Raw genomic sequence first — 25434 nt, 5'->3', positions numbered from 1 at the left:
TTTTAGAAACATGGTTTATTAATAGAGATGTGGGATCAAAATAAAATCATAAATCGTAAATAAACCCAGCTGGATTTCCATATCAAAAATATTAAGCAGTTGCTACAAGTCATCTTAAGCAAAGTTTTTTTTATAAACATGTTTCAACAATAAAGGCACTTGCCCAACTCTTTTCAATCAACATTAGTGTGTATTGCAGTACACCACTTAATGAAATTAAAGAAAGAAAATCAAATTAAAGGAATGCAGAGGTGTTGACAAAGGTCAGGTCAAAGTGAGAACTTGCGTGCCCTGTGCAGGAGATGTGACATAGAAAGTCGCAGTCCCACTGTATTTCTCCTGTAGAGGAAAAAGGAGAAACACACACAGAGACACAGTATGCACAGTGGGTAAAACTACATAAAACAACAATTATACATATTTTTTGCAACCTTATCTGAGAACATTAATAAGAAGTGTGTGAGAAGCACTTTTAAAAATCACTTTCGCTGACAGTAGTAAGTAAAAACTAAAGTTCACCCCATGAAAGTTTGCGGGGTGGTCAAGTGGAAACAGCCAGATTTTGTGTTTCAGCTACACACCTGTCATCATTACTCTGGATTAAACTATTGTACCTCCTACCATTTTACTACTTACATAAAACGTTTTAATTAGTTAATATTTTAAGTAAGTAAAATGTATCTATATAGCACTTTTCATAGATAAAAATCACAAATTGCTAACAATAAAACCAATAAAACAATGAATTGAAAAAGATAAATCAACAAATTAATTTAAAGCTCTTCTCTATAGAAATATCTTCAGCTGCTTTTTAAAAGAGTCAATAGACGCTGCACAGTGTACAGACAGTGGAAGAGAATTCCACGGCCTCGGTGCCACTGCCCGAAAAGCCCCATGTGTTTTGAACCAGTACGTGGGACCAACAGCAACCTCCGACCCCAAGACCTACGTACTTGGGAAGAAGCATGAGGTTTCAACAGGTCAGAGATATACTGGGGGGCTTCATCATGTAGAGCCCTAAAATCTAAAACAAAATTTTTAAAATGAAACCTAAAATTTAACAGCAACCAATGAAGAGAAGTCAAAACTGCAATAATGTGCGATATCTTGCTAGTGCCAGTTAAAAGTCCTGCCTGAGCATTCTGAACAGTTGAAGGCGATCCAAAACTGATTTACTGAAACAAGTCAAAAGTCCGTTATAGTAATCCAAACGAGAAGAGATAAAAGCATGAATAATCATGTCAAGTTCCGCCTTTGACACCAGTAGTCTGAGTTTGGAAATGTTTCTTAGATCATAAAACAGTTCTGAACCAGTTGTTTGTAGTGATTCTCAAGTGACATTTAACTGTCAAATATAATGCCAAAATTTCTGAGACATGATTGAACAAAAACTGATATGCTGCTTAATTTCTGAAATCATATTGTCAGGAGCAATAATCAAAGTTCCTGTTTTATCTGTATTTACAGTGGCTTGCAAAAGTATTCGGCCCCCTTGAACTTTTCCACATTTTGTCACATTACAGCCACAAACATGAATCAATTTTATTGGAATTCCACGTGAAAGACCAACACAAAGTGGTGCACACGTGAGAAGTGGAACAAAAATCATTCATGATTCCAAACATTTTTTTACAAATAAATAACTGCAAAGTGGGGTGTGCGTAATTATTCAGCCCCCTGAGTCAATACTTTGTCGAACCAGCTTTTGCTGCAGTTCCAGCTGCCAGTCTTTTAGGGTCTGTCTCTACCAACTTTGCACATCTACAGACTGAAATCTTTGCCCATTCTTCTTTGCAAAACAGCTCCAGCTCAGTCAGATTAGATGGACAGCGTTTGTGAACAGCAGTTTTCAGATCTTGCCACAGATTCTGGATTGGATTTAGATCTGGACTTTGACTGGGCCATTCTAACACATGGATATGTTTTGTTTTAAACCGTTCCATTGTTGCCCTGGCTTTATGTTCAGGGTCGTTGTCCTGCTGGAAGGTGAACCTCCGCCCCAGTCTCAAGTCTTTTGCAGACTTTTGCAATCTTTCTTCCAAGACTGCCCTGTATTTGGCTCCATCCATCTTCCCATCAACTCTGACCAGCTTCCCTGTCCTGCTGAAGAGAAGCCCCCCCAGAGCATGATGCTGCCACCACCATATCTGACAGTGGGGATGGTGTGTTCAGAGTGATGTGCAGTGTTAGTTTTCCGCCACACATAGCGTTTTGCATTTTGGTCTCATCTGACCAGAGCAGCTTCTTCCACATGTTTGCTGTGTCCCCCACATGGCTTGTGGCAAACTGCAAACGGGACTTCTTATGGTTTTCTGTTAACAATGGCTTTCTTCTTGCCACTCTTCCATAAAGGCCAACTTTGTGCAGTGCACGACTAATAGTTGTCCTGTGGACAGATTCCCCCACCTGAGCTGTAGATCTCTGCAGCTCGTCCAGAGTCACCATGGGCCTCTTGGCTGCATTTCTGATCAGCGCCCTCCTTGTTCGGCCTGTGAGTTTATGTGGACGGCCTTGTCTTGGTAGGTTTACAGTTGTGCCATACTCCTTCCATTTCTGAATGATGGCTTGAACAGTGCTCCGTGGATGTTCAAGGCTTGGGAAACCTTTTTGTAGCCTAAGCCTGCTTTAAATTTCTCAATAACTTTATCCCTGACCTGTCTGGTGTGTTCTTTGGACTTCATGGTGTTGTTGCTCCCAGTATTCTCTTAGTACGTACCCGGGTATTTTTGAAAACGCAGATTTGTCTATGCGTTTGCACCTTTCGTCCACACCTAAACGGCGTTTTCGGTGACTGAAAACGGAGATTTTTAAAAACTCGGGCCAGGGTGGATATTTTTGAAAACTCAGTTTTTGCATTTACATGTGGACGAGAAGAACGGAGAAAACGCAGAAAACGCAGCGTCAAAGGTGTGCGCCTTTTTTGATGTCACACTGTGCGCCACGTTATTGTTTCGGTGAAATGAATTTCTACAATACTGTTACTGTTAATTGTTCTCTCTGCAGTGTTTAAATGCTTACACATACACACAGTTACTGTCCCTCCACACATACGACTCGGTTCTGCTTCTATGCCCCATCCTTGTTTACTATTTCCCACCGAGGCTTCTAGACTTCTGATTGGCCAACATTTCTACACGGTAAGGAATATATCGCCACCTGCTGCTTTGGCATGTTCCTAGCAGCGTTTTCCTTCATTTCTGCGTTTACATGTGGACGGGATTATTTTTTAAAACGGAAAATTTCCGTTTTCAAAAATACCCGTGTACGTGTGGACGTAGCCTTAGACAACCTCTGAGGTCGTCACACAGCAGCTGTATTTGTACTGACATTAGATTACACACAGGTGCACTCTATTTAGTCATTAGCACTCATCAGGCAATGTCTATGGGCGACTGACTGCACTCAGACCAAAGGGGGCTGAATAATTACACACACCCCACTTTGCAGTTATTTATTTGTAAAAAATGTTTGGAATCATGTATGATTTTCGTTCCACCTCTCACATGTGCACCACTTTGTGTTGGTCTTTCACGTGGAATTCCAATAAAACTGATTCATGTTTGTGGCTGTAATGTGACAAAATGTGGGAAAGTTCAAGGGGGCCGAATACTTTTGCAAGCCACTGTAACAGAAGGTAGTTGTTTAGCCATTGTTTGATTTCTGACAGACAATTATTTAAACAAGACAATTTATAAAACTCAGAAGCTTTGAAAGAACAGTATAACTGAATGTCACCAGCGTAGAGATGAACAGAAATAACGTTTGACAATTTGGCCTTGAGGGAGTATATTAAGCAAATAGAGAATCAGACCCAAAACAGATTGCTGAGGTCCCCATAAGGCAGAGCTGATATTTCAGACAAAACTTGATTCATACAGACACTAAAAGATCTCTCAGATAGATACGACATGAACCATTTTAAAACAACACCAGTAATCCCAAGTCCTTAAGCCTATTTATCATGATACTGTGATCAACAGTATCAAAAGCAGAGGTGAGATCCAATATAAACAGAACTGTGTACTCTCCAGAGTCTGCTGCCATCAAAACATCACTATACACTTTAAGTAAAGTGGTTTCAGTGGAGTGCGATTTGTTGAAATCAGACTGGAAAATGTCCAGAACATTATTTTTCTACAAAAAGTAGTTAAGTTATTCGGCTATTGTTTTGTCTAAGACGGGTCGGCAACCTGCGGCTCTAGTCCTCATACTGCGGCTCCATGTGGTTTGGGAAAATAAATTAGAAGTATTTAGCTGAAGTGTATTTCATTTATGTTAGTTCTTTTTTAACTTTTAGTTTTAAATTGGAAGATTATTGTGATATTGAAATATAAAAATAAAATTAAATTCTACTATTATTTTTTCATCGCTCGTGGAAGCCGGTATACCCGCCGAAAACAAACACCGCTCACGCCTCACAGATGACAGCTGTTAAGCTGCCTCCGTAAAGCTGAAAGTGACTTTGTACAGCCCCGATTTGCAGACGCTGTGCACAAAGGTTCGGGAGCAGAAGTCCCATTGTAAACATATCACGGCAGACCCGACAATGTTTCCATGAACATGCTTTTCAGCATCTCTTTATTGACCACTTTTCACACACGGTTGCTGTACGCATACAGCCGGCTGTAGCTTTTCAGCTCGCAGCCCGACACACACCACCAACAACACAACAGCATAGATGGCACAGACGTTAAGGCAGCGAGGCGTGATTGCGGGTGCCGCTCAGGTGTGTCCGCCTCCCCTGCAGCAGCACTGCAGGCCACGCCCCGCCACACACATTAACCAGGTAAAATACATATTTAGGCAGAATTTTGCAAATATCTATTTTTCATTTTTTAGCAGCATAGTGCTTATTTCCCCAATTATTTTTTAAAAGTCAGGTCAAGGCTCCAAAAGCCCAAAGGCGATATAAGGGTAGCGGCTCACAACAGATTTTGTTTGCTACATGGATCATTCTAGTTCAGCTGGGTGTCTTTCCTTTTGTTATATTAGGCATAGAGGTAAAGCATAAAGGTAAAAAAAAAACCCAGTATATACAGTGTTATCTTCATTTTAGATGTCACAAAGTATTTGCGGCTCCCAGTGTTTTCTTTTGCGTGGAAACCGGGTCCAAATGGCTCTTTGGGTCTTAAAGGTTGCTGACCCCTGGCCTACTTGTTGTTCCTAGAGTATTTAAAAGTAGAATGGGAGGCAGAGCCTTCAGTTTTCAGGCCCCTCTTCTGTGGAACCAGCTTCCAGTTTGGATTCAGGAGACAGACACTATCTCTACTTTCAAGATTAGGCTTCAAACTTTCCTTTTTGCTAAAGCATATAGTTAGGGCTGGACCAGGTGACCCTGAATCCTCCCTTAGTTATGCTGCAATAGATGTAGGCTGCCGGGGGATTCCCATGATGCATTGAGTTTTTCCTTTCCAGTCACCTTTCTCACTCACTATGTGTTAACAGACCTCTCTGCATTGAATCATATCTGTTATTAACCTCTGTCTCTCTTCCACAGCATGTCTTTATCCTGTCTTCCTTCTCTCACCCCAACCGGTCGCAGCAGATGGCCGCCCCTCCCTGAGCCTGGTTCTGCCAGAGGTTTCTTCCTGTTAAAAGTGAGTTTTTCCTTCCCACTGTCGCCAAAGTGCTTGCTCATAGGGGGTCATATGATTGTTGGGTTTTTCTCTGTATCTATGAAGCGCCTTGAGGCGACTTTTGTTGTGATTTGGCGCTATATAAATAAAATTGAATTGAATTGAAGACCATTATGAAAAGGACAGCGAGGGAACAGTTTACCCTGCCCAGGATAGGGTTACCGGGGCCCCGCCCTGGAGCCAGGCCCGGGGAGGGTGCCCGAGGGCGAGCGTCTGGTGGCCGGGCCTTAGTCCATGGGGCCCGGCCGGGCACAGCCCGAAGAGGAGACATGGGCCCATCCTCCCGCAGGCCCACCACCCGCAGGAGGCGCCATAGGGGTCGGGTGCATTGTGTGCCGGGTGGCGGCCAGGAGTGGAGGCCCTGGCGGACTGACCCCCGGCTGCCAAGACTGGTAATAGGGACATGGAATGTCACCTCTCTGGTGGGGAAGGAGCCTGAGTTAGTGCGTGAGGTTGAGAGGTACCGGCTAGATATAGTCGGGCTCACCTCTACGCATGGCTTGGGCTCTGGAACCAGTCTCCTGGAGAGGGGCTGGACTCTGTCTCAGTCTGGAGTTGCCCCTGGTGAGAGGCGGCGGGCTGGGGTGGGTATTCTAATATCCCCTCGGCTTGCTGCCGGTACGTTGGGGTTTTTCCCGGTGGACGAGAGGGTTTGTTCCCTGCGCCTTAGGGTCGGGGAACGGGTCCTGACTGTCATCTGCGCTTATGCGCCGAGTGGCAGTTCAGAGTACCCAGCCTTCTTAGAGTCCCTGGGGGGGGGTGCTGGAGGGTGCTCCACCTGGAGACTCTGTTGTCCTACTGGGAGACTTCAATGCTCACGTGGGTAACAACAGCGAGACCTGGAGGGGCGTGATTGGGAGGAACGGCCTCCCTGATCTGAACCCGAGCGGTGCTTTGTTATTGGACTTCTGTGCTAATCACAGTTTGGCCATAACGAACACCCTGTTCGAACATAAGAGTGTCCATAAGTGCACGTGGCACCAGGACGCTCTAGGCCGTAGGTCGATGATCGATTTTGTAATCGTATCAGCAGACCTGCGACCATATGTTCTGGACACTCGGGTAAAGAGAGGGGCTGAGCTGTCAACTGATCACCACCTGGTGGTGAGTTGGATCAGGTGGCGGGGGAGGACGCTGGACAGACCTGGTGCACCTAAACACGTAGTGAGGGTGTGCTGGGAACGTCTAGCAGAGGCCCCAGTCCGCGAGATCTTCAACGCACACCTCCGGCAGAGCTTCAACAGCATTCCGAGGGAGACTGGGGACATTGAGTCCGAATGGACCATGTTCAGCGTCTCCATTGCCGAAGCTGCTGCATTGAGCTGCGGCCGCAAGGTGGTTGGTGCCTGCCGTGGTGGTAATCCCCGAACCAAATGGTGGACACCAGAGGTGAAGGGAGCCACCAGGCTGAAGAAGGAGTCCTATCGGGCTTGGTTAGCCTGTGGGACTCCGGAGGCAGCCGACAGGTATCGACAGGCCAAGCGGAATGCGGCTCGGGCAGTGGCTGAAGCAAAAACTCGGGTGTGGGAGGAGTTCGGAGAGGCCATGGAAAAAGACTTTCGGACTGCCTCGAAGAGATTCTGGCAAACCGTCAGACGTCTCAGGAGGGGAAAGCGGTGCTCTACCTGCACTGTGTATAGTGCTGGCGGAGCGCTGCTGACGTCGACTGAGAAAATTGTCAGGCGGTGGAAGGAATACTTCGAGGACCTCCTTAATCCCACTGACACGTCTTCCGAGGAGGAAGCAGAGTCTGGGGATGAGGGGAATGACCCGCCAATTTCCAGGGGCGAGGTCACTGAGGCAGTTAAACAACTCCTTGGTGGCAGAGCCCCTGGTGTTGATGAGGTCCGCCCCGAGTTCCTGAAGGCTCTGGACGTTGTAGGGCTGTCCTGGTTGACACGCCTCTGCAATGTTGCGTGGAGATCAGGGGCAGTACCTGTGGACTGGCAGACCGGGGTGGTGGTCCCCATCTTTAAGAAGGGGGACCGGAGGGTGTGTTCCAACTACAGGGGGATCACACTCCTCAGCCTCCCTGGGAAAGTCTATGCCAGGGTGCTGGAAAGGAGAGTTCGTCCGTTAGTCGAACCTCGGATACAGGAGGAACAATGCGGTTTTCGTCCTGGTCGCGGAACACTGGACCAGCTCTTTATCCTCTCCAGGATACTTGAGGGTGCATGGGAGTTTGCCCAACCAGTCTACATGTGTTTTGTGGACTTGGAGAAGGCATTCGACCGTGTCCCTCGGGGTGTCCTGTGGGAGGTGTTGCGGGAATATGGGGTGTCTGGCCCATTGCTACGGGCCATTCGATCCCTATACAACCGTTGCAAGAGCTTGGTTCGCATTGCCGGCAATAAGTCGGACTCGTTCCCGGTGGGTGATGGGCTCCGCCAGGGCTGCCCTTTGTCTCCGATTCTGTTCATAATTTTTATGGACAGAATTTCTAGGCGCAGCCAAGTGGCGGAGGGCTTTCGCTTTGGTGGCCTCAGAATCTCATCTCTGATTTTTGCAGATGATGTGGTTCTGTTGGCTTCATCGGGTGAGGGCCTCCAGCTCGCACTGGAACGGTTCGCAGCCGAGTGTGAAGCAGCGGGAATGAGGATCAGCACCTCCAAATCTGAGGCCATGGTTCTCAGCCGGAAAAGGGTGGAGTGCCCACTCCGGGTCGGGGATGAGTTCCTGCCCCAAGTGGAGGAGTTCAAGTATCTCGGGGTCTTGTTCGCGAGTGATGGGAGAAGGGAGCCGGAGATCGACAGACGGATTGGGGCTGCAGCTACAGTAATGCAGACGCTGCACCGGTCCGTCGTGGTGAAGAGGGAGCTGAGTGTAAAAGCGAAGCTCTCAATTTACCGGTCGATCTACGTCCCTACCCTCACCTATGGCCACGAGCTGTGGGTAGTGACCGAAAGAACGAGATCGCGGATGCAAGCGGCAGAAATGAGCTTCCTCCGAAGGGTGGCTGGCCTCTCCCTTAGAGATAGGGTGAGAAGTTCGGCCATCCGGGAGGGGCTCAGAGTAGAGCAGCTGCTGCTCCACATCGAAAGGAGCCAGCTGAGGTGGTTCGGGCATCTGACAAGGATGCCCCCTGGGCGCCTCCTGGGTGAGGTGTTCCAGGCATGTCCCACCGGGAGGAGGCCCCGGGGCAGACCCAGGACACGCTGGAGAGATTATATCTCTCGGCTGGCCTGGGAACGCCTTGGTATTCCCCCGGATAAGCTGGAGGAGGTGGCTGGGGAGAGGGAGGTCTGGGCCTCTTTGCTTAGGCTGCTGCCCCCGCGACCCGTCCCCGGATAAAGCGGATGAAGATGGATGGATGGATGGATGGATGAATTGAATTAAGATCTTTGATACAAATGTTAATTTTGATATTGGCCTGTAAATGTTTGGAAGAGATAAAATCTAAAACATATATAATATATGCAGCTAGATAGCATAGTGGTAGGACTACATGCCTTTGTAGGCCTACACGCCTTTGGAACAGGAGTCGCAAGTTTGATTCCCACCTGGGGGGTCTTTATCCAGTAAGGGTTCCTAGGCTAGACCCCCACATATTAAAATGGTAAATGGTAAATGGCCTGCATTTGTATAGCGCTTTTCTAGTCCGTAAGGATCCCAAAGCGCTTCACACTACATTCAGTCATTCACCCATTCACACACACATTCACACACTGGCGATGGCAAGCTACATTGTAGCCACAGCTGCCCTGGGGCGCACTGACAGAGGCGAGGCTGCCGGACACTGGCGCCACCGGGCCCTCTGACCACCACCAGTAGGCAAACACGGGGTTAGTATCTTGCCCAAGGATATTTGCCATGCAGCCAGGATGCAGCCTGGGATCGAACCACCGACCTTCTGATTAGTGGATGACCTGCTCTGCCACCTGAGCTACAGCCACCCCTATTAAACCAAACCATCCAGATTGACAGCAAAACAACTAGAAGCTCAGTGTTCCAACTGTTTGGAAAAAGGAACTGCTCTCACGGTGTTGTACCTCGTGATTGACGAGGTACAACACAAATGCTATGGCAAGGGGGAGCCAGAACGACAGGTAAAGGGAAAAATTATATCGCCCACCCAAGATTGGGTACCAATGGAAGAAGGATCATTGACTGCGAGAGGTACTGACCACAGCCGGTTACCAAGATACTACGAGAGAGGATCTACCAGCTGATGTGAATGTAGCACTACAGACAATACCTACCGTGACCATTACCAGCTGATCTACACTAAAGCAGCAGTGATTAGTGAGATGCTTGGCTACAAGATGAACAACAGCAAAGAGCAGTACCCTCCATGGAGAAGGCCAAGATCAAGGTAGCACGAAGGGAGGTTAGCCAACTATCGGAGCTGCAGAAAGATGCAAGAAGTACAATAGAAGGTAGACTCACAGCCTTGGCCAGCCACTTGAAGAGGTACACCAGAGAGTTCGAAGGCAGGAGAATAAACTATACAGAACCGTCCAAGGTGTACTCTCAGTGGCAGGGGAACAATATAAGAACAGCACCACAAAGGCTGGAGACAGAGCAATACTGGAAGAATAGATGGGAGAACCCAACCCATAACAGCAATGCTCAGTGGCTAGTGGATCTAAGAGCACACCACAGCAACTCCCTGAACAGGGTCCAGTAACCATCACAGTGGCAGACACCCAAAAAAGTGTCTCCAGTATAAAGAGCTGGACAGCACCAGGCCTCGACATGGTTCACGCCTATTGGCTAAAGAAGCTCACTGCACAGTCCATGAATGTCTGTCAACACAAATGAACCAGCTGCTAGTCGATGAGAGATGGCTAACCGAATGCTGGACAGTCCTGATCCCCAAAGAAATAACATTTCTAATGAAACATCCATAGGACAGACACATCAATCTCAAAACCTTTTTTGGCAAAAAATTAAAGAGTACTCTTATGAAATGTTCAATTATTATTTAAACATGTGTTCCATGGCTGCCAGTGGCTGCATTTAGGCTGTGGAGATAAACCATGAATACTTGTAAAGCAGTGTTGGGGAGTAACTGATAATCTGTACCGGCGTTCCGTATTTAAAATACATAATATAAGTAACTGTATTCCATTACAGTTACTGTTTAAAGTTTGTTTTTGTTATTTCTGGAGTTGTTGTGTTACCCCCTCCTGCCCTCGAGGAGGCATAACACAAGTGGGGGCTCGTCCGGGATCTATTTTCCGGAGCTGTAGACAACTCTGGCGTTTGGTACAATGTTACTGCCTTGTATTTAATTATGGATTTTGACTTACAAGATTTCATTTGTGCGCCGAGTTCTTAGAAGTTTGACTTACAGTGGGGCAAAAAAGTATTTAGTCAGCCACCGATTGTGCAAGTTCCCCCACTTAAAATGATGACAGAGGTCAGTAATTTGCACCAGAGGTACACTTCAACTGTGAGAGACAGAATGTGAAAAAAAAAATCCATGAATTCACATGGTAGGATTTGTAAAGAATTTATTCGTAAATTAGGGTGGAAAATAAGTATTTGGTCACCTCAAACAAGGAAAATCTCTGGCTCTCACAGACCTGTAACGTCTTCTGTAAGAAGCTTTTCTGTCCCCCACTCGTTACCTGTATGAATGGCACCTGTTTGAACTCATCATCTGTATAAAAGACACCTGTCCACAGCCTCAAACAGTCAGACTCCAAACTCCGCCATGGCCAAGACCAAAGAGCTTTCAAAGGACACCAGGAAAAGTATTGTAGACCTGCACCAGACTGGGAAGAGTGAATCTACAATAGGCAAGCAGCCTGGTGTGAAAAAATCAACTGTGGGAGCAATCATCAGAAAATGGAAGACATACAAGACCACTGATAATCTCCCTTGATCTGGGGCTCCACGCAAGATCTCATCCCGTGGGGTCAAAATGATCATGAGAACAGTGAGCAAAGATCCCAGAACCACACGGGGGGACCTGGTGAATGACCTGCAGAGAGCTGGGACCAAAGTAACAAAGGTCACCATCAGTAACACACTACAACGGCAGGGAATCAAATCCCGCAGTGCCAGACATGTTCCGCTGCTGAAGCCAGTGCATGTCCAGGCCCGTCTGAAGTTTGCCAGAGAGCACATGGATGATACAGCAGAGGATTGAGAGAATGTCATATGGTCAGATGAAACCAAAGTAGAACTTTTTGGTATAAACTCAACTCGTCGTGTTTGGAGGAAGAAGAATACTGAGTTGCATCCCAAGAACACCATACCTACTGTGAAGCATGGGGGTGGAAACATCATGCTATGGGGCTGTTTTTCTGCCAAGGGGATGGGACGACTGATCCGTGTTAAGGACAGAATGAATGGGGCCATGTATCGTGAGATTTTGAGCCAAAACCTCCTTCCATCAGTGAGAACTTTGAAGATGAAACCAGGCTGGGTCTTCCAACATGACAAGGATCCAAAACACACCGCCCGGGCAACAAAGGAGTGGCTCCGTAAGAAGCATTTGAAAGTCCTGGAGTGGCCTAGCCAGTCTCCAGACCTCAACCCCATAGAAAATCTGTGGCGGGAGTTGAAAGTCCGTGTTGCTCGGCAACAGCCCCAAAACATCATTGCTCTCGAGAAGATCTGCATGGAGGAATGGGCCAAAATACCAGCTACTGTGTGTGCAAACCTGGTAAAGACCTATAGTAAACGTTTGACCTCTGTTATTGCCAACAAAGGTTATGTTACAAAGTATTGAGTTGTATTTTTGTTATTGACATTCTGTCTCTCACAGTTGAAGTGTACCTCTGGTGCAAATTACTGACCTCGGTCATCATTTTAGATGGGGGAACTTGCACAATCGGTGGCTGACTAAATACTTTTTTGCCCCACTGTATGTCATAAAGGGAGCAAGCACGTAAGGCTGAGTTCGACCTCAAACTTCAGATACGTCAGCTTGAAATTGAAGCTGAGAAGGAGGTAAAGTTAAAACAGCTAGAGGTGGAAGCTATGAGGCTCAACTTTAATGCTTTGAAAGGATTGCAACAGCACTGGAATGGCCAAAAGAAATGTGGGCTGTGCTACTGCAATGCAAGCTAGTGGGCAAAGCACTGGAGCTTGTGTCATCTCTCTCTATCAAAAATAGCATGAAATACAATGTACTGAAGAGTCCATCTTTCGTGCTTATGAACTTGTACCTGAGGCCTACCAACAAAAGTTCAGGAATCACAAGAAGTCTAATGGTCAAACATATGTAGAGTTTGCACGTGAGAAGGCAGTTCTTTTTGACAAGTGGTGCACAGCAAGTGAAGTGAAGAAAGACTTTGAAGCTCTTCGTCAGTTAATCCTATTGGAAGATTTTAAGAATCTGCTGATGAGTTCATTTTAACCCATAAAAATGTGTTTGCATCATCCCCTCGTTCAGATAAGGTTTTGATCACACGCTCACCAAAGCCTGATCTTGGTCAGCCTGAAGCCAGAGCTAAGCAACCATTACTTTCCCGTGAGGTACCTGAATGCTTCTATTGCCATAAAAAAGGTCATGTCATTGCTGATTGCCTTGCACTAAAAAAAAATAAGACTACACCGCCGCAACCCAAGGGCGTGGGTTTGATTCAAAATGTGTCGCCTCCCAGAACCCAAACATCTCAACGTGAAATAGATCCTTGTTTCAAACCTTTTATCACACAGGGTTGTGTTTCTTTAACAGGTGATACTGTTGACGACCAGCCTGTAACAATACTGAGAGACACGGGTGGTTCGCAGTCTATCGTTCGAGAGGGTATTTTGCCTTTGTCTGTTGAGTCATCCTGTCAGTCAAGTGTTGTGGTGTTGTAGGTGTTGTAGGACCTTTACAAAAATCAAAGTCAGGGAACCAATACATCCTATCAATGATGTGTGCTTCTACTAGGTTTCCCGAATCAGTGCCCCTTTTGAAGGATCACCGCTCCTGTCATCAGTAAAGCTCTGGTAGGGTTCTTCTCAGTGTTTGGTCTTCCAAAGGTAGTCCAGACTGATCAGGGAACCAACTTTAAGTCTAGAACCTTTGCTCAGGCATTAAAAGCATTAGGAGTAGAGCACATTACATCAAGCTCCTACCATCCTGAAAGTCAGGGAGCACTTCACCAGATATTAAAGTCCATGCTCTGCAAATACTGTCTGGAGACAGGAAAGAACTGGGATGAGGGTATACCATTCTTATTGTTCGCTTCTCGTGAAGCAGTGCAAGAGTCCCTAGGCTTTAGTCCTGCAGAGCTTGAATTTGGACATGAAGTTAGAGGACCATTGCACATCCTTAAAGAACAGCTAGTTGTTCCAACTAAAACACTAAAGAGCATCCCTGAGTACATGGCTAAAATTAGAAAGCGCCTTAAATCAGCTTGCGCTATTGCCAGGGACACCTTAACTGCTAGGCAGCTAAGGATGAAAAAACACTATGATCGGAGAGCAGTTGCTTGTCAGTTTAAACCTGGTGATCAGGTTCTAGTTCTGCTCCCCATTCTGGGCTCTTCTCTGAAAACAAGGTTTTCTGGCTCGTACGTTGTGGAAAGGAAACTCAGTGAGACCAATTATGTTGTTCAAACTCCTGATCGTCGTCGCAAGACTAGAGTATGCCACATTAACATGATGAAACATTATCTTTCTAGAGAGAATAGAGAGAATGAAGATGATCCCCTCACTCCGCACAAGGTTAAGTCTAGCTCCCCTATAGCATGCGTAGCTTCAGATATAGCCAATGAAAGCAGTGAGGAAGATGCGGTCCTGCGCAAAGATGTGTCACAGGGGACGAGACTAAGTAATAGTGAGATTCTGTCTGACTTGTCCCACTATTTGTCTCACCTGTCACTTAATCAGGTTGAAGACATTCAGAACCTGATTGTGTCCTTCCGGTGTATGTTTGGGGATGTTCCTACCCAGACGAGTTTGATATCCCATGACATTTTTCTTACCAGTCCTGCACCCATTAAACAGCGTGCATACAGAGTCAATCCCATCAAAAGAGAAGTTGTGAAGTAGAGTATCTTGTTAGAAATGGACTTGCAATACCCAGTTGTAGCCCCTGGAGTTCCCCATGTTTGTTGGACATTAAAGCTGATGGGAGTCCACGGTTCTGTACGGACTTCCGCCAAGTGAATGCTGTGACAGTTCCTGACATGTATTCCTCGTCTCTCGTCGATAATTGCATTGATGACATTGGACCTGCCACATTTATGACTAAACTGGATATGTTGAAAGGTTATTGGCAGATTCCTTTAACCAAAAAGGTTTTAGCCAACCATTCAAGTTGGAGGTTGATGCTAGCGTGGTTGGGGTAGGTAGGTAGGTAGGACTTGATCACCCTGTGTGCTACTTCTCAAAGAAGTTCACTCATCCTCAGAGAAGGTCTTTTACAATCGAACAAGAAACTCTTGCCGTTCTGTTGGCTCTGCAACATTTTGAGGTTTATCTTGGATTAAGTGTGGAACCCATAAAAGTCTTTACAGACCTTTTTTGTTTTTCTAGGGTAAGAGCTCAGCTAAGTTTTGGTTTTGTCTTTTTGGGAACAACCTAACTGTCCCTTTCTCCCCCACATTTGTTGTATGAATTTGGGTTATTGTTTATGTGAGAAAGCTGCCATTAAACTTGCTTTTGTTATTACACTTGTACCGAGTTTCTGGAGTTGTTGTGTTACCCCCTCCTGCCCTCGAGGAGGCGTAACAAGGTGATTATTATAATACAATTACTTTGTTGAAATTAATGGATTACAAGGTGGTCTTTTCCTGTTTCATATGTTATGCTGTCCCCTCTCTGATTTTGGTAGTTCCACACATTGCCGGAAACCCAAACAAAACACGAAATTAGAGTCCTATTAATGCTGGTGGCATCAGTTACACAATGGATCCGAAGCCAGCACAACAGAGCCAGCAGTGCATGAACAGGAATGCATTTCTTACTTGGAAATTCTGACACCACTTCATATTTAAAGAGGAAACGGATGGGTGAAATCTGACAATTCAATGCAAACTGTTTGGCAGCAACCAAGTTGCACTCAAAAGACTCCACCCCCAACCTAAAAAAACATCTGGAAGGAAGTTCTTTTTAAAAAACGAACGTTAGCCTACTGCAACTACCTTGTGTTAATTGTGGTAGCTATCTGGGTTATGTGCCACTTCAGTATCTTTGATGTACTATCGCTGTGTGACTGTTACAATTGATGAATAGCATTAACAACCTGCTAGCTGCAAATAATCGTGCAGTTCTGAAAGCAGTCGATGAACTAACCTGAGATAATGCCAGCTATCAATGTTAACTCGGTGGCGAGTAGCCTTCAGTAATAATATTAAATCACACAGCAATAGTACATTCATGTAGTTGTAAAAAGCATGACAATATATTAAAAGCATTCAGAATACGTTACTCTCATTGAGTAACTTAACGGAATACGTTACAAACTAGATTTGGGGGCATGTATTCTGTAATCTGTAGTGGAATACATTTTAAAAGTAACCTTCCCAACACTGTTGTAAAGTGAGTCACAATATATGTCACACATTTAGCCGAGTGACTAACAGTGAATATTATCATTCCTTGGTGTGTGCTCTAGTACTACTCACACTGCACTACTTTTAAAAACAGTTGCCATTTTTAAACAGAGCCCAAACTAAAATTTGAAGTTGTATCCTCAATATCAGAATTTCCACAAAAAAGTACATTTTATTTACCATTTTATTAATAAAGCACATTTTGCATTATTTTTAGTAAACTCTATGATAGCAAAAGAACCACAGATAATGACCTCCTAGTCATAATGTGTCAGTAAATCTAACTCCATGTCATAGAGAATTCATTGCTTCAAATTTAACTCCAGGACTAGTAAAGGCTATCTCATCTTATCCTATAGTTTATTATCTTGGTATGTTCTGGTTTTCCTAGTCACTTTCATCCAGTGCTCACGACTTCACAAGACGAAGTGAAGTGCAGTTAAGAATATCTGCAGGGTCAGGAGAGACTAGATCAACCTTGAACCCCTCAGCAAGTGATATCTTCAACAGCTCCTCCAAAAAGCCTTGCATGTCTGTGATTTCACAGTGACTGTAGTGCATGTTCATCATGTCATCCGACCACGTGACCTCAGGGCTAGACAAAGTTAGACCCCTGTATTGCTGCTTGTCATACTGTTCCTGTGGGAGTTCATCAGGCTTTGGCACCCATTCCAGTTTCAGTCTGTTCTGCCTCGGACGACATAGGTGAGGGCTGTTGAGACCCTGGGGTGTCCTGTAGGAGAAGCGCTCACAAAGCAAACCTAGAAATGCCCTCCAGGTACAAAAGAGGTCGACTGTGAACGCTCGTACAGAGCATGTGCGGAGTTCATAGTTTTCAGGCCCATGGCGCAAGTTAAAATGGAGAACACGGACCTGAAATAAGAGGGAAGAACATACTGACTACATATCCCCCAGAGTATACACAAACAAAGAACCGGTTGTTCCATGGCTACACATGCAAACAGGTGCACAAACACAACCTCTGTGTATGTCTTGTATATACACAAAACACTAGCTGTGATGGTTTATTGGGAAAAGTTATTTGATTAAAAAAACCTTTGCACACCTGAATGAGGAACAGATAGAGTCTAACTAGAAGCAGAACAGAACCAAACACAGCCTATCCCTCAACATGACTGTACTCTCTGCTCATATTTCATTCATATTAAATAATTAGTTAATTTTTTGTTAAGCCATAATTTACCAAATTGCTATGCAATTTGAATGTGGTATGATATTATGCACCTGTTCTTGACTAACTTATGAAATCGATTAAAACATAACAGTTGTCCAAAAGCATAAATAACACCTGTCATCATACTTACACTATTTATTAATTCATATTATTTATAGGGTATTTCCTTTTTTCTCGCTCATACATATGTAGGTGATGACCTGCTGCACAGTTCTGAGGAGATTGTTTTTAATTTTAAACGTTTACAGATTTCACTTTGACTACAACTGTCACATTGAAACTTCTGTCAATATCATCACTGATTAATGGCATAAACATTTGGAAAGTACTAATCATACCCACTATCCTATAACTGGATGATTGAAACTTCGGTGTTGGCTAGTTTTGTTTATTAGGTTAACTTCTTCACTAAAACACTATTTGATACCAGAGCTTTACAAGAAATGGGTCACCTCCATCATATCTGTATGAGCTAAATTAACAATCAAAATGCAATTAAGATGTTAGGCAACATCATTTTCTCATAAATTGTAAAAAAAAAAAAAAAGTACAGTCGTAGCGTAAAAAAAAAAATGTACAGTTGCAATAACTATTGCTACCACAATAGTTATTGCAACTAATTTAATGCACTTCACCAATACTATGACTGTCCATCATTATATGCAGTAAATATGTGAGGGTATTCGGGGGTTTGGGAAATGCACCTTCTTTCTTTCTTTACTGTGCAAAAGTCTTCGGTCAATCCTCATTTCTTTATATTTTGCTTCCAATGACTCATTTCTTAAAGAAGTCTTCAGAAACAGATCTTTCTGAAGGTCTTTCAAAGTTTTTTGTTTTGTTTTTTTTAATAGGAATATATTTTGTGTTTAAGCCACTTAGAAAAATGGAGCAGCCTGTTGAAAACAAAACAAAACAAACGCACACAACATGAAACTATCTGACCAGTTTCTTTTGTTGAATATCAGATAAATGGTGATAATAACAGAGTTCGAAAGGCATAAAATTGTTTTTTTTGTTTTTGTTTTTTTACCCATAAGGCAATTCCACACAGCTCTTCACTAGAAACTTGGCATAGCTTGGCAAGGTGTGGTTCTTAAAGGACAAGAGAGGAAGGCGCAGATTACACAAGAACTGTATTCAAAAAAATCAATGGCAACAAGTCAAGCCAAATCTGACATTCTTGGTTCAAACTGTTACAACGTTTGAGGGAAGGCAAGAGTGAACAGTGAATAAAACAGGAGGTTCTAACACAGTTTGAGGCTGCATTTCAGCCAGTGGTGCTGTAATATATTTTCCGAGCAAAATATAAAGAAATTGTTGCCCAAGACTTGCACAGTACTGTATATAGAGTGCAATCAACCAGAAACTGCCTTTTGTGTCATTTAGCATTTATGGAAAAAATTACAAATTTGGAGGCTATAGGAAATAAATGGTCATTTTAACAAATAATTTGGGACAGTGCCTGCTTTACCATTTCCTAAAAAGCAGAAACACTTCTGACTGAGTCAGGATTCACTAAAGAGGTGCAGTAACAAGGTTTTTTTTGGCTAGCCTTACTGCATATGCACTTGTAGGACTTTTTCTTTCGGTGTGCAAACTTCAAGAAGGCATTTTACTGATGTTTGAGCCATTATTAAATGTGCAGACACTGTCCACACATGTTTGCTGAGGTCAAATTGAGAAAATAATATAATGTCTCGTTTTTTATATTTATTATCTTTGTACTACTTTTGAAAAACAAAGGTTATGGACTTTAAATAATTTGCAAACCATTTTGTCCTGTTTCTATTTTTCTGCACTTAAAAACAAACTGTTTGGCTTGTAGTTAGTGGTCAAGAGTAAACATGATCGACTAACCTAATAAAACAAACCTATTATGAGCAGATGAACAGTCTAGCTAACCTCATCACACGTACCTTGGAGTCGACTTTTACTATCATGATGGCTCCTAGCGGCCCACCTCTAAGGCCCAGAGGCACCGATACCTCATAGTGACGAATCTCCTCCAGCAGACCGGGTATCTGGAAGAAATCTGCCTCTCTCCTGAGCAGTGCGAGTTCAGTGAAGCCATCTGGCAGATCCAAAGAGCCAGAGCGCAGGTAATTCAGAATGTAGCGAAACACTTTACCGTCACGGTCTATGAAAATGTTGCCGCAGCTGTCCCTAAGCATAGGAACTTGTCCGGTGAACATGGTGCCTAGCATCGAGTCACGGCAGCGAGTTAAAGTGTCTAAGGTTGTTGTATAGACTTCTCCACCGACGTTCAAGCACACAGGGTCCTTAAGAGAGTTCTTCATGCTGTCATCTGAAGAGTTGAGATCCAGCATCCTGTAGGTGAAGCTGTGCTTTTTATACCTGTGAAGTCAGTGTTGCTTTTGTGAGGACAAGAATTATGCCCTGTTCAGGAATGTCGAGGACTGTGGAAGATTCAAGTATTTCTTTTGTTTCCCCACAAAGCCTTTATTCCTTTGACAGTCAGCAAGCCACAGTAGTGTCCTGGATACAGCCAAGTTCGGAGAGATACAAGAAAATCTGCCAAATCTGATTCAGAAACTGAAGATAAAACTGCCGTTTCAAAATATGGAAAAAGGCTGCTGTTCTTTTTCTTCTCACTGCTGCTTCAAAGTCAAAGTGACATCTTTATAGATGCCGGCATTTCCAATGATAATCTGCGGCCGAAAACTTTTATTGATGCATCTCTTATAAGATCCTGAATTGTGTCAACCAGCAGCAGGCCTACCGGGTAACCAGAGTAGCATGCCAATGACTGGACTCTTGGCTCCGTCTCAATGAAACTTGCTTTTATTCTCAGCTCTCACCCACTGTCTCTGACTCTCACACACTGGAGATGTCTGAGCAAGACACAGGGGACTGGGGATTTGTCTGTAATGTCCTCTTAAAGTGATAGCTCACTGAAAGGTGTTTTTATCCACTGTTAACAAATGAACAATGCCCCACACATTTTTCTTCTCATACACTGTCAGGAATGCTAAGATTTACCAGAAAAGAGAATAAAAACAGAAAAATAGAGTTACCTACCGAAAAACAAACAAAGCAAAAAACTGATTTTGTTCCTATGAAAAATACAATTGCTGAAAGGAAATGCTAATAAATTATTCCCTTCTTTGGAGCGCACGATCAGGTGTCAAACAAAACAAAAAAATGGCCCCTTGAGGATGATCCCAAAAGCAAGTCAGTCTCCGTAGACTCTCACGTCAAAATGCCCAGAAAAGATTAGCATGTTTAAAGCCTGGCACAAACAAACTATTTTGGTTTCCATGGACAGTTTCCCCCTTTATAACAATTGTACAGGGTCCTGTACTGTGAGCAACATCTTTCTGTAATCTAAGTTTACTTAGCCTGATATCTGCAGTGAAGACACGTGGTCACACAAACATAGCTCTCACTTTGTTAACCCAGGGTTTCACTTGGATGTTTTCACACGAAAGAGGCGGTGTTGGTAGTATCTGCTCAGTCACAACTATAGATAAGTGTAATGGCAGCAGAGCGGATAATTTTACAACGATAAAACTACACTATGAAATATGAAGAGGTTAAATACATAATACAGATGCTACAGACAGCATATGAGAGGAAAAGCACTGCATGAATGCATGATTACTTTATGTGTTCTGGCACATAAGACTAGAAAACAGCTACTACGTGTATTAATAAAATTTAGCGTATGTGAAGAAGAGATGGCAAAAATGCTGACTGTGTCAGACCCTGCACCCTATACATTAGCAGTGTTTGTGGGGCCAACAACTACACACACACACACACACACACCTATACTGTAGTGGTCATTAACGTAGCCAGTAATGGACTGTTCATACACCACTGTACACTATATGTCGATGAGCCATAAACCCTCATAGAATGGCATAATTTAATATGTTGTGCAAAAGTCTTGAGCCACCACTCATTTGTTTAAATTTAGATATCTATTTAAATATTTATTATCTCTTTATATATCTGTGAAGGCAAACATGTTGCAAAATGCAAGAGCCTGCATAATAAAAAGTGAGAATGTGTAAAAAAAATTTTAATGTAACTTGTGGGGACCAGGATTTTGGTCCCCACAAGTTAGGCTAGCTCCCCAGTGCCAGCTCAGATAACAGTTGTTGTTTCAACACACATTGCTACCACTGCTGTATCCTCTACAAACTGTCTTGTGTAGATGACTTAGTGAAACAATTAATTCAACCGTCTTGTGACACAACATACATCCTCTATATTGCACAAGGCTGTAACCATCAATAACTTTGCATCTGTCCATTACCAGCTATTTCATTTTGTACAAATCCACTCTTCTAAGTTTGTGTGGTTTTTCTGTCTGACCAGATGCAGCTTTCTGCACCATCTTGTACTTATCACCACACTGTGTTTATGTGCTAAAAGAGAAATTTCCTTCCTTGTTACTAAAATAGATTCTGAAGTATGATTTCACTAACTCAGATGGTGCAGCAACTGTGGCAGTTTGTCTTGAAACAACAGCTGTAACGTCCACATTTTGACTTTTTTCTCAAAACAGATGTTCGACTTTAATCTTGAAATTTCAACTTTATTCTCAAAATTATGAATTTAGTTTTTCTTAATGTGGCCCTAACTAGATTTCTCTGTGGATTTGTATATTTAAAAAAACGCTACAGTTAATTCTAAGTTTTCAAACAAAATTTAATGATGGCTTAAAACTTTTGCCCCTATAATAAAACTTCAGACCAGGTATGACCATCAGGTTGCTCCAAGTCACGTTTAGCTTAGCACACTTTTAAAACAGCTAACCTAGCTCCATCACAAGGTTAGCTTTTACTGAACTGTTATATTTGGAATTGTACTTTCTACAGATTTTATTTAATTGCATTTCATCTTAATTTCTAACATGTAAGTTTGTTTTTATTTTTAATTTGCAACAAATATTTCTTCAAAGTGATCATTAAAGCACTCCTGATCCTGACTGATTAAATCCACACAGAACTCAAATATACACACATATTGTGTAGTATATCACGGGGCATAAAAAAAGCCTTGGATTTTTAAATCTATATATGCCATTAGATAAGTTTGTACTGAAAAGCTTATCACTGACCAATAACAGTGTCTCCTAAGTGTTTGTTTTAAGGTTACGAGCTTTACTGAATATGTAGTTATTTGATTCTACTGGTCGTGGTCATCCTGATAACCACGACTACATGCTACATCTTTATACATGTGTGTGTGTTAACCTGTATGTGGTGTATGGTCCTGTCAATGGCCTCAGTGAGTAGCAAAGTCACAGTGCATCCACCGAATCCTCCTCCTGTCATCCGGCTGCCGAAGACGCCCTCCACTTCCATGGCTGCAGACACCAGCTCATCTAGCTCCCTGCAGCTCACCTCGTACAGATCTCTGCCACAGGGACATCGAGTTACAACATGCCTGACAGTGACCTATACAGTAACTCATTTGCTATCTGTACCTCAGACTGTTGTGGCTCTCAACCATATGTTTGCCAAACTCCTTGTATTCTCCTCTTTCTAGAGACTTAGCAGCTTGGACAGTTCTTTGGATCTCCTCAATTACATGGCGAGCTCTTCTGTAGGTAACATCATCCATCCTTCCCCTGGCCTCTGAACCGATAAACAATAAAGAGGGTTAGCTTTAACTGATGAGTTTAAAAAACCAAAAAAATATATACAGTCATCTAAAAGTACTGAAATGCTAATAAGTGCTTTCAAATGGCAAACAAGTGGTTGAAACTTAAAGTTATGTGTGTAAAAAAAGTAAAGACAAGTCAAAGGTCAGCAAAATAGAAATGCTTAAAAAGTTCAAAGCAGTAATAAAATAAGTGAAACATTTATGAATTACTGTAGTGGTGAAAAATTTGAGTCAGGCAGAAGGCGATACCTTAGGCATGTTGAATAAACCATGTAATTTTTTTTACTTCATATTATTAAAACTCTCAGTTACCGGCTCTCATAGTACATTATTGGCAAATAATTTATTTGGCTTTTGCAATAATTTGAATTCCTACACACTGTATATAATTAATAAAAATAACCTGGACTCAGATAAATACTTTAAGACCTTGTTTGTGGGGACTGTAAGTTGTGGTTTTTAAGGCTTTCAAAGACCTGCCAATGAACTGTAAAACAGTAAGAGAAAATGGATTACAACAGGACGGAAAAAAAACATCCACACCCTCTAGGTCCTTCATCGTAGCATCCCTCAGACTGTCCTTCCCCAGAATGGAGGCAGCCGTCTCACATTGCCTGCGTCTTATGGGATACTCACTGCAACTCAGAGAGTGCCTTACATTGGAGTTGGTGATGAGAATGACCAGGCCTGGATCTGTCAGAGGAACAGGGGTGGCCTCCAGCGATCTGTCAAACACATTTTTTTTTCTTTTTAATTTTAATGAAAATATAGTAACAATGTCTATCTTGTGTAACCAAAGACCATCACTCACTAGATGCTTGTACTACCTGCAGTCAATGAGCAATGCATGGCCCTCCTTGCCAAGAACAGATACAAACTGATCCATAATGCCACAGGGTACATCAGCATGAGTGTGTTCAGCCTGCTGACAGGCTAATGCTTTGGACACCTGGTTTCCATCATCTATGAGAAAAAGAAAAGTAAAGAGTAGATCAAACAGCTCCAACACCATCGGCCTGTTAGTGAAATCAATAAGCATCGGCTGTCAGTACGAGTATGGTTAGACGTTAAGAGCGCTCAAACACTCTAACCATATCTTGGAATACATTTTGTTTTAGCATGAAAGCTGTTATTGCCAGGCCACCATCACTCTAACAAAGAGTGAACAGCAATGGCCCCATCAAAATGTGCCACGTGAGACTGAAAACAAACACACGTGTTGAAACAAGCAGGTAGCAGAGAGGTGATGAGAGGTCAGGACTGTATATCACTTATTCCTTAAGTGAATCTGAAGGCATTTACTACTTGAGAAGTCTTCTTTTGGCATAATGACTTAAATACTACTGGGTAGCTTTATCAAGAATAATACAGCATCATATATCGGCAGATTATTCTAAAATCTGAACGAAATCAAAACAATAAGTAAAATAAATGGTAGAGTATAATAACTGCAAGGACTAAATGTAGTGGAATAGAATAAGAAAGCAGTATAACGCAGAAATACTTGAATTAAGTATTCAGTCACTGCCATGTCCTCTAATATGACTCTAACCTGGCTTGAGTTGCTGCAGGAAGGTGTAAAAGGCCACCTCTAGAGAGGCAGAGCTGGACAGTCCTCCACCCAGGGGGACACTGGTGGCTATCACTGCCCTGAAACCTGGGACCGGAGAAGCTAAAACACAAGACACATAAAAAGTAGACTTTTTGGATTTGTTTTTTAAATTTTGATTGTGAGATTCTGCTTGACATCTGTTCTACTTCACTGTGACAGTATAATGTGTTTACAGTCTTGTTTACCCCTGTAATGGTGTATAACACCCTTTACATAGTTGGCCCAGCGGGGTAACCCTGGAGACAGTGCAGATCCATCACGAGACAGGCAGAAGTCCAATCGGTGAGGCTCGTCAGCGTCGAAGGCTGCGGTTACCACGGTAACATCCTGGCCGGATATTTCACTACCCACCACCACAGTCACTAAAGGAAGGGCCTGACAGCAAATGCACAAGGAAGTGCTTAGTTTTGTCTTTAGTCTTTGTGTCAAGAAGAAATTTCTTTCCAGAAGTTATTTAAAAAAGAAGAGAAAAATCACTGCTGCACTATTCTTACTATTACTAGCATAAAATCCGTTTGTTAAAATCACATCTTTGTCTGTTTTCGACATGAAAGTGATAATGCAAGACTCAGTTCAACAGATGAAGCTTTCTATTGAGTGGCAGTGTGGAACTGATACCATTGGAAGCACGAGTCCCTGGTTGTAGTCGGTGTGCTCTCCTATTAGGTTCACTCTTCCAGGCGCGCACACCGCCACTCGAGCAGGCTCCTCACCGAACATCTGTCCGTACAGTCGCCGGGCCTCCGAAACAAGCTCGGACACACTCGGAAAGCAACTAGCCATGTAGCAGATTTCTTTAAAGGGTTCAACAAAAATGATGAGCTGGCAGTGTCAACAGACAGGCGAAGTGCTCGAGCAATCATGTGACGCGTCCTTCTGCTTTTTCTTCTTCTTCTTTATCATTTATTG

General features: G+C 43.4%; 2 protein-coding genes across 2 annotated transcripts; both read right to left on the bottom strand.

Moving 5' to 3' along the window:
- galk1 (galactokinase 1) lies at window positions 1-25434 on the bottom strand. The gene is made up of 8 exons (XM_026177579.1): window positions 25144-25434; window positions 24711-24900; window positions 24466-24585; window positions 23741-23876; window positions 23457-23638; window positions 22735-22885; window positions 22502-22664; window positions 1-339 (listed from the first exon to the last, which is right to left on the bottom strand). The coding sequence occupies exons 1-8, from the start codon at window positions 25306-25308 to the stop codon at window positions 265-267; spliced, it is 1182 nt and encodes a 393-aa protein (XP_026033364.1). The 5' UTR covers window positions 25309-25434; the 3' UTR covers window positions 1-264.
- Window positions 16021-22495, bottom strand: LOC113027782 (BTB/POZ domain-containing protein KCTD21). The gene is made up of 2 exons (XM_026177581.1): window positions 19193-22495; window positions 16021-16954 (listed from the first exon to the last, which is right to left on the bottom strand). Exons 1-2 carry the CDS (start codon window positions 19601-19603, stop codon window positions 16490-16492), a joined length of 876 nt encoding a protein of 291 aa, XP_026033366.1. The 5' UTR covers window positions 19604-22495; the 3' UTR covers window positions 16021-16489.

This window comes from Astatotilapia calliptera, chromosome 8 (assembly GCF_900246225.1).
Source record: "Astatotilapia calliptera chromosome 8, fAstCal1.2, whole genome shotgun sequence".
In the NCBI taxonomy this organism is placed as follows: domain Eukaryota; kingdom Metazoa; phylum Chordata; class Actinopteri; order Cichliformes; family Cichlidae; genus Astatotilapia; species Astatotilapia calliptera.
Note: the sequence above shows the minus strand (reverse complement) of the source record. Positions and strands in the feature narration are given on the sequence as shown.

What these genes read in the sequence shown, in the direction of transcription:
- galk1 (XM_026177579.1), bottom strand. Translation starts at nt 25,308, where the DNA reads ATGGCTAGTTGCTTTCCGAGTGTGTCCGAGCTTGTTTCGGAGGCCCGG. An exon ending in GCATTGCTCATTGACTGCAG is followed by an intron (nt 23,639 to 23,740) that starts GTAGTACAAGCA and finishes TGTGTTTGACAG; the next exon opens with ATCGCTGGAGGCCACCCCTG. An exon ending in GAGAGCCACAACAGTCTGAG is followed by an intron (nt 22,665 to 22,734) that starts GTACAGATAGCA and finishes TCCCTGTGGCAG; the next exon opens with AGATCTGTACGAGGTGAGCT.
- LOC113027782 (XM_026177581.1), bottom strand. Translation starts at nt 19,603, where the DNA reads ATGCTGGATCTCAACTCTTCAGATGACAGCATGAAGAACTCTCTTAAG. An exon ending in TAGTAAAAGTCGACTCCAAG is followed by an intron (nt 16,955 to 19,192) that starts GTACGTGTGATG and finishes CTCTTATTTCAG; the next exon opens with GTCCGTGTTCTCCATTTTAA.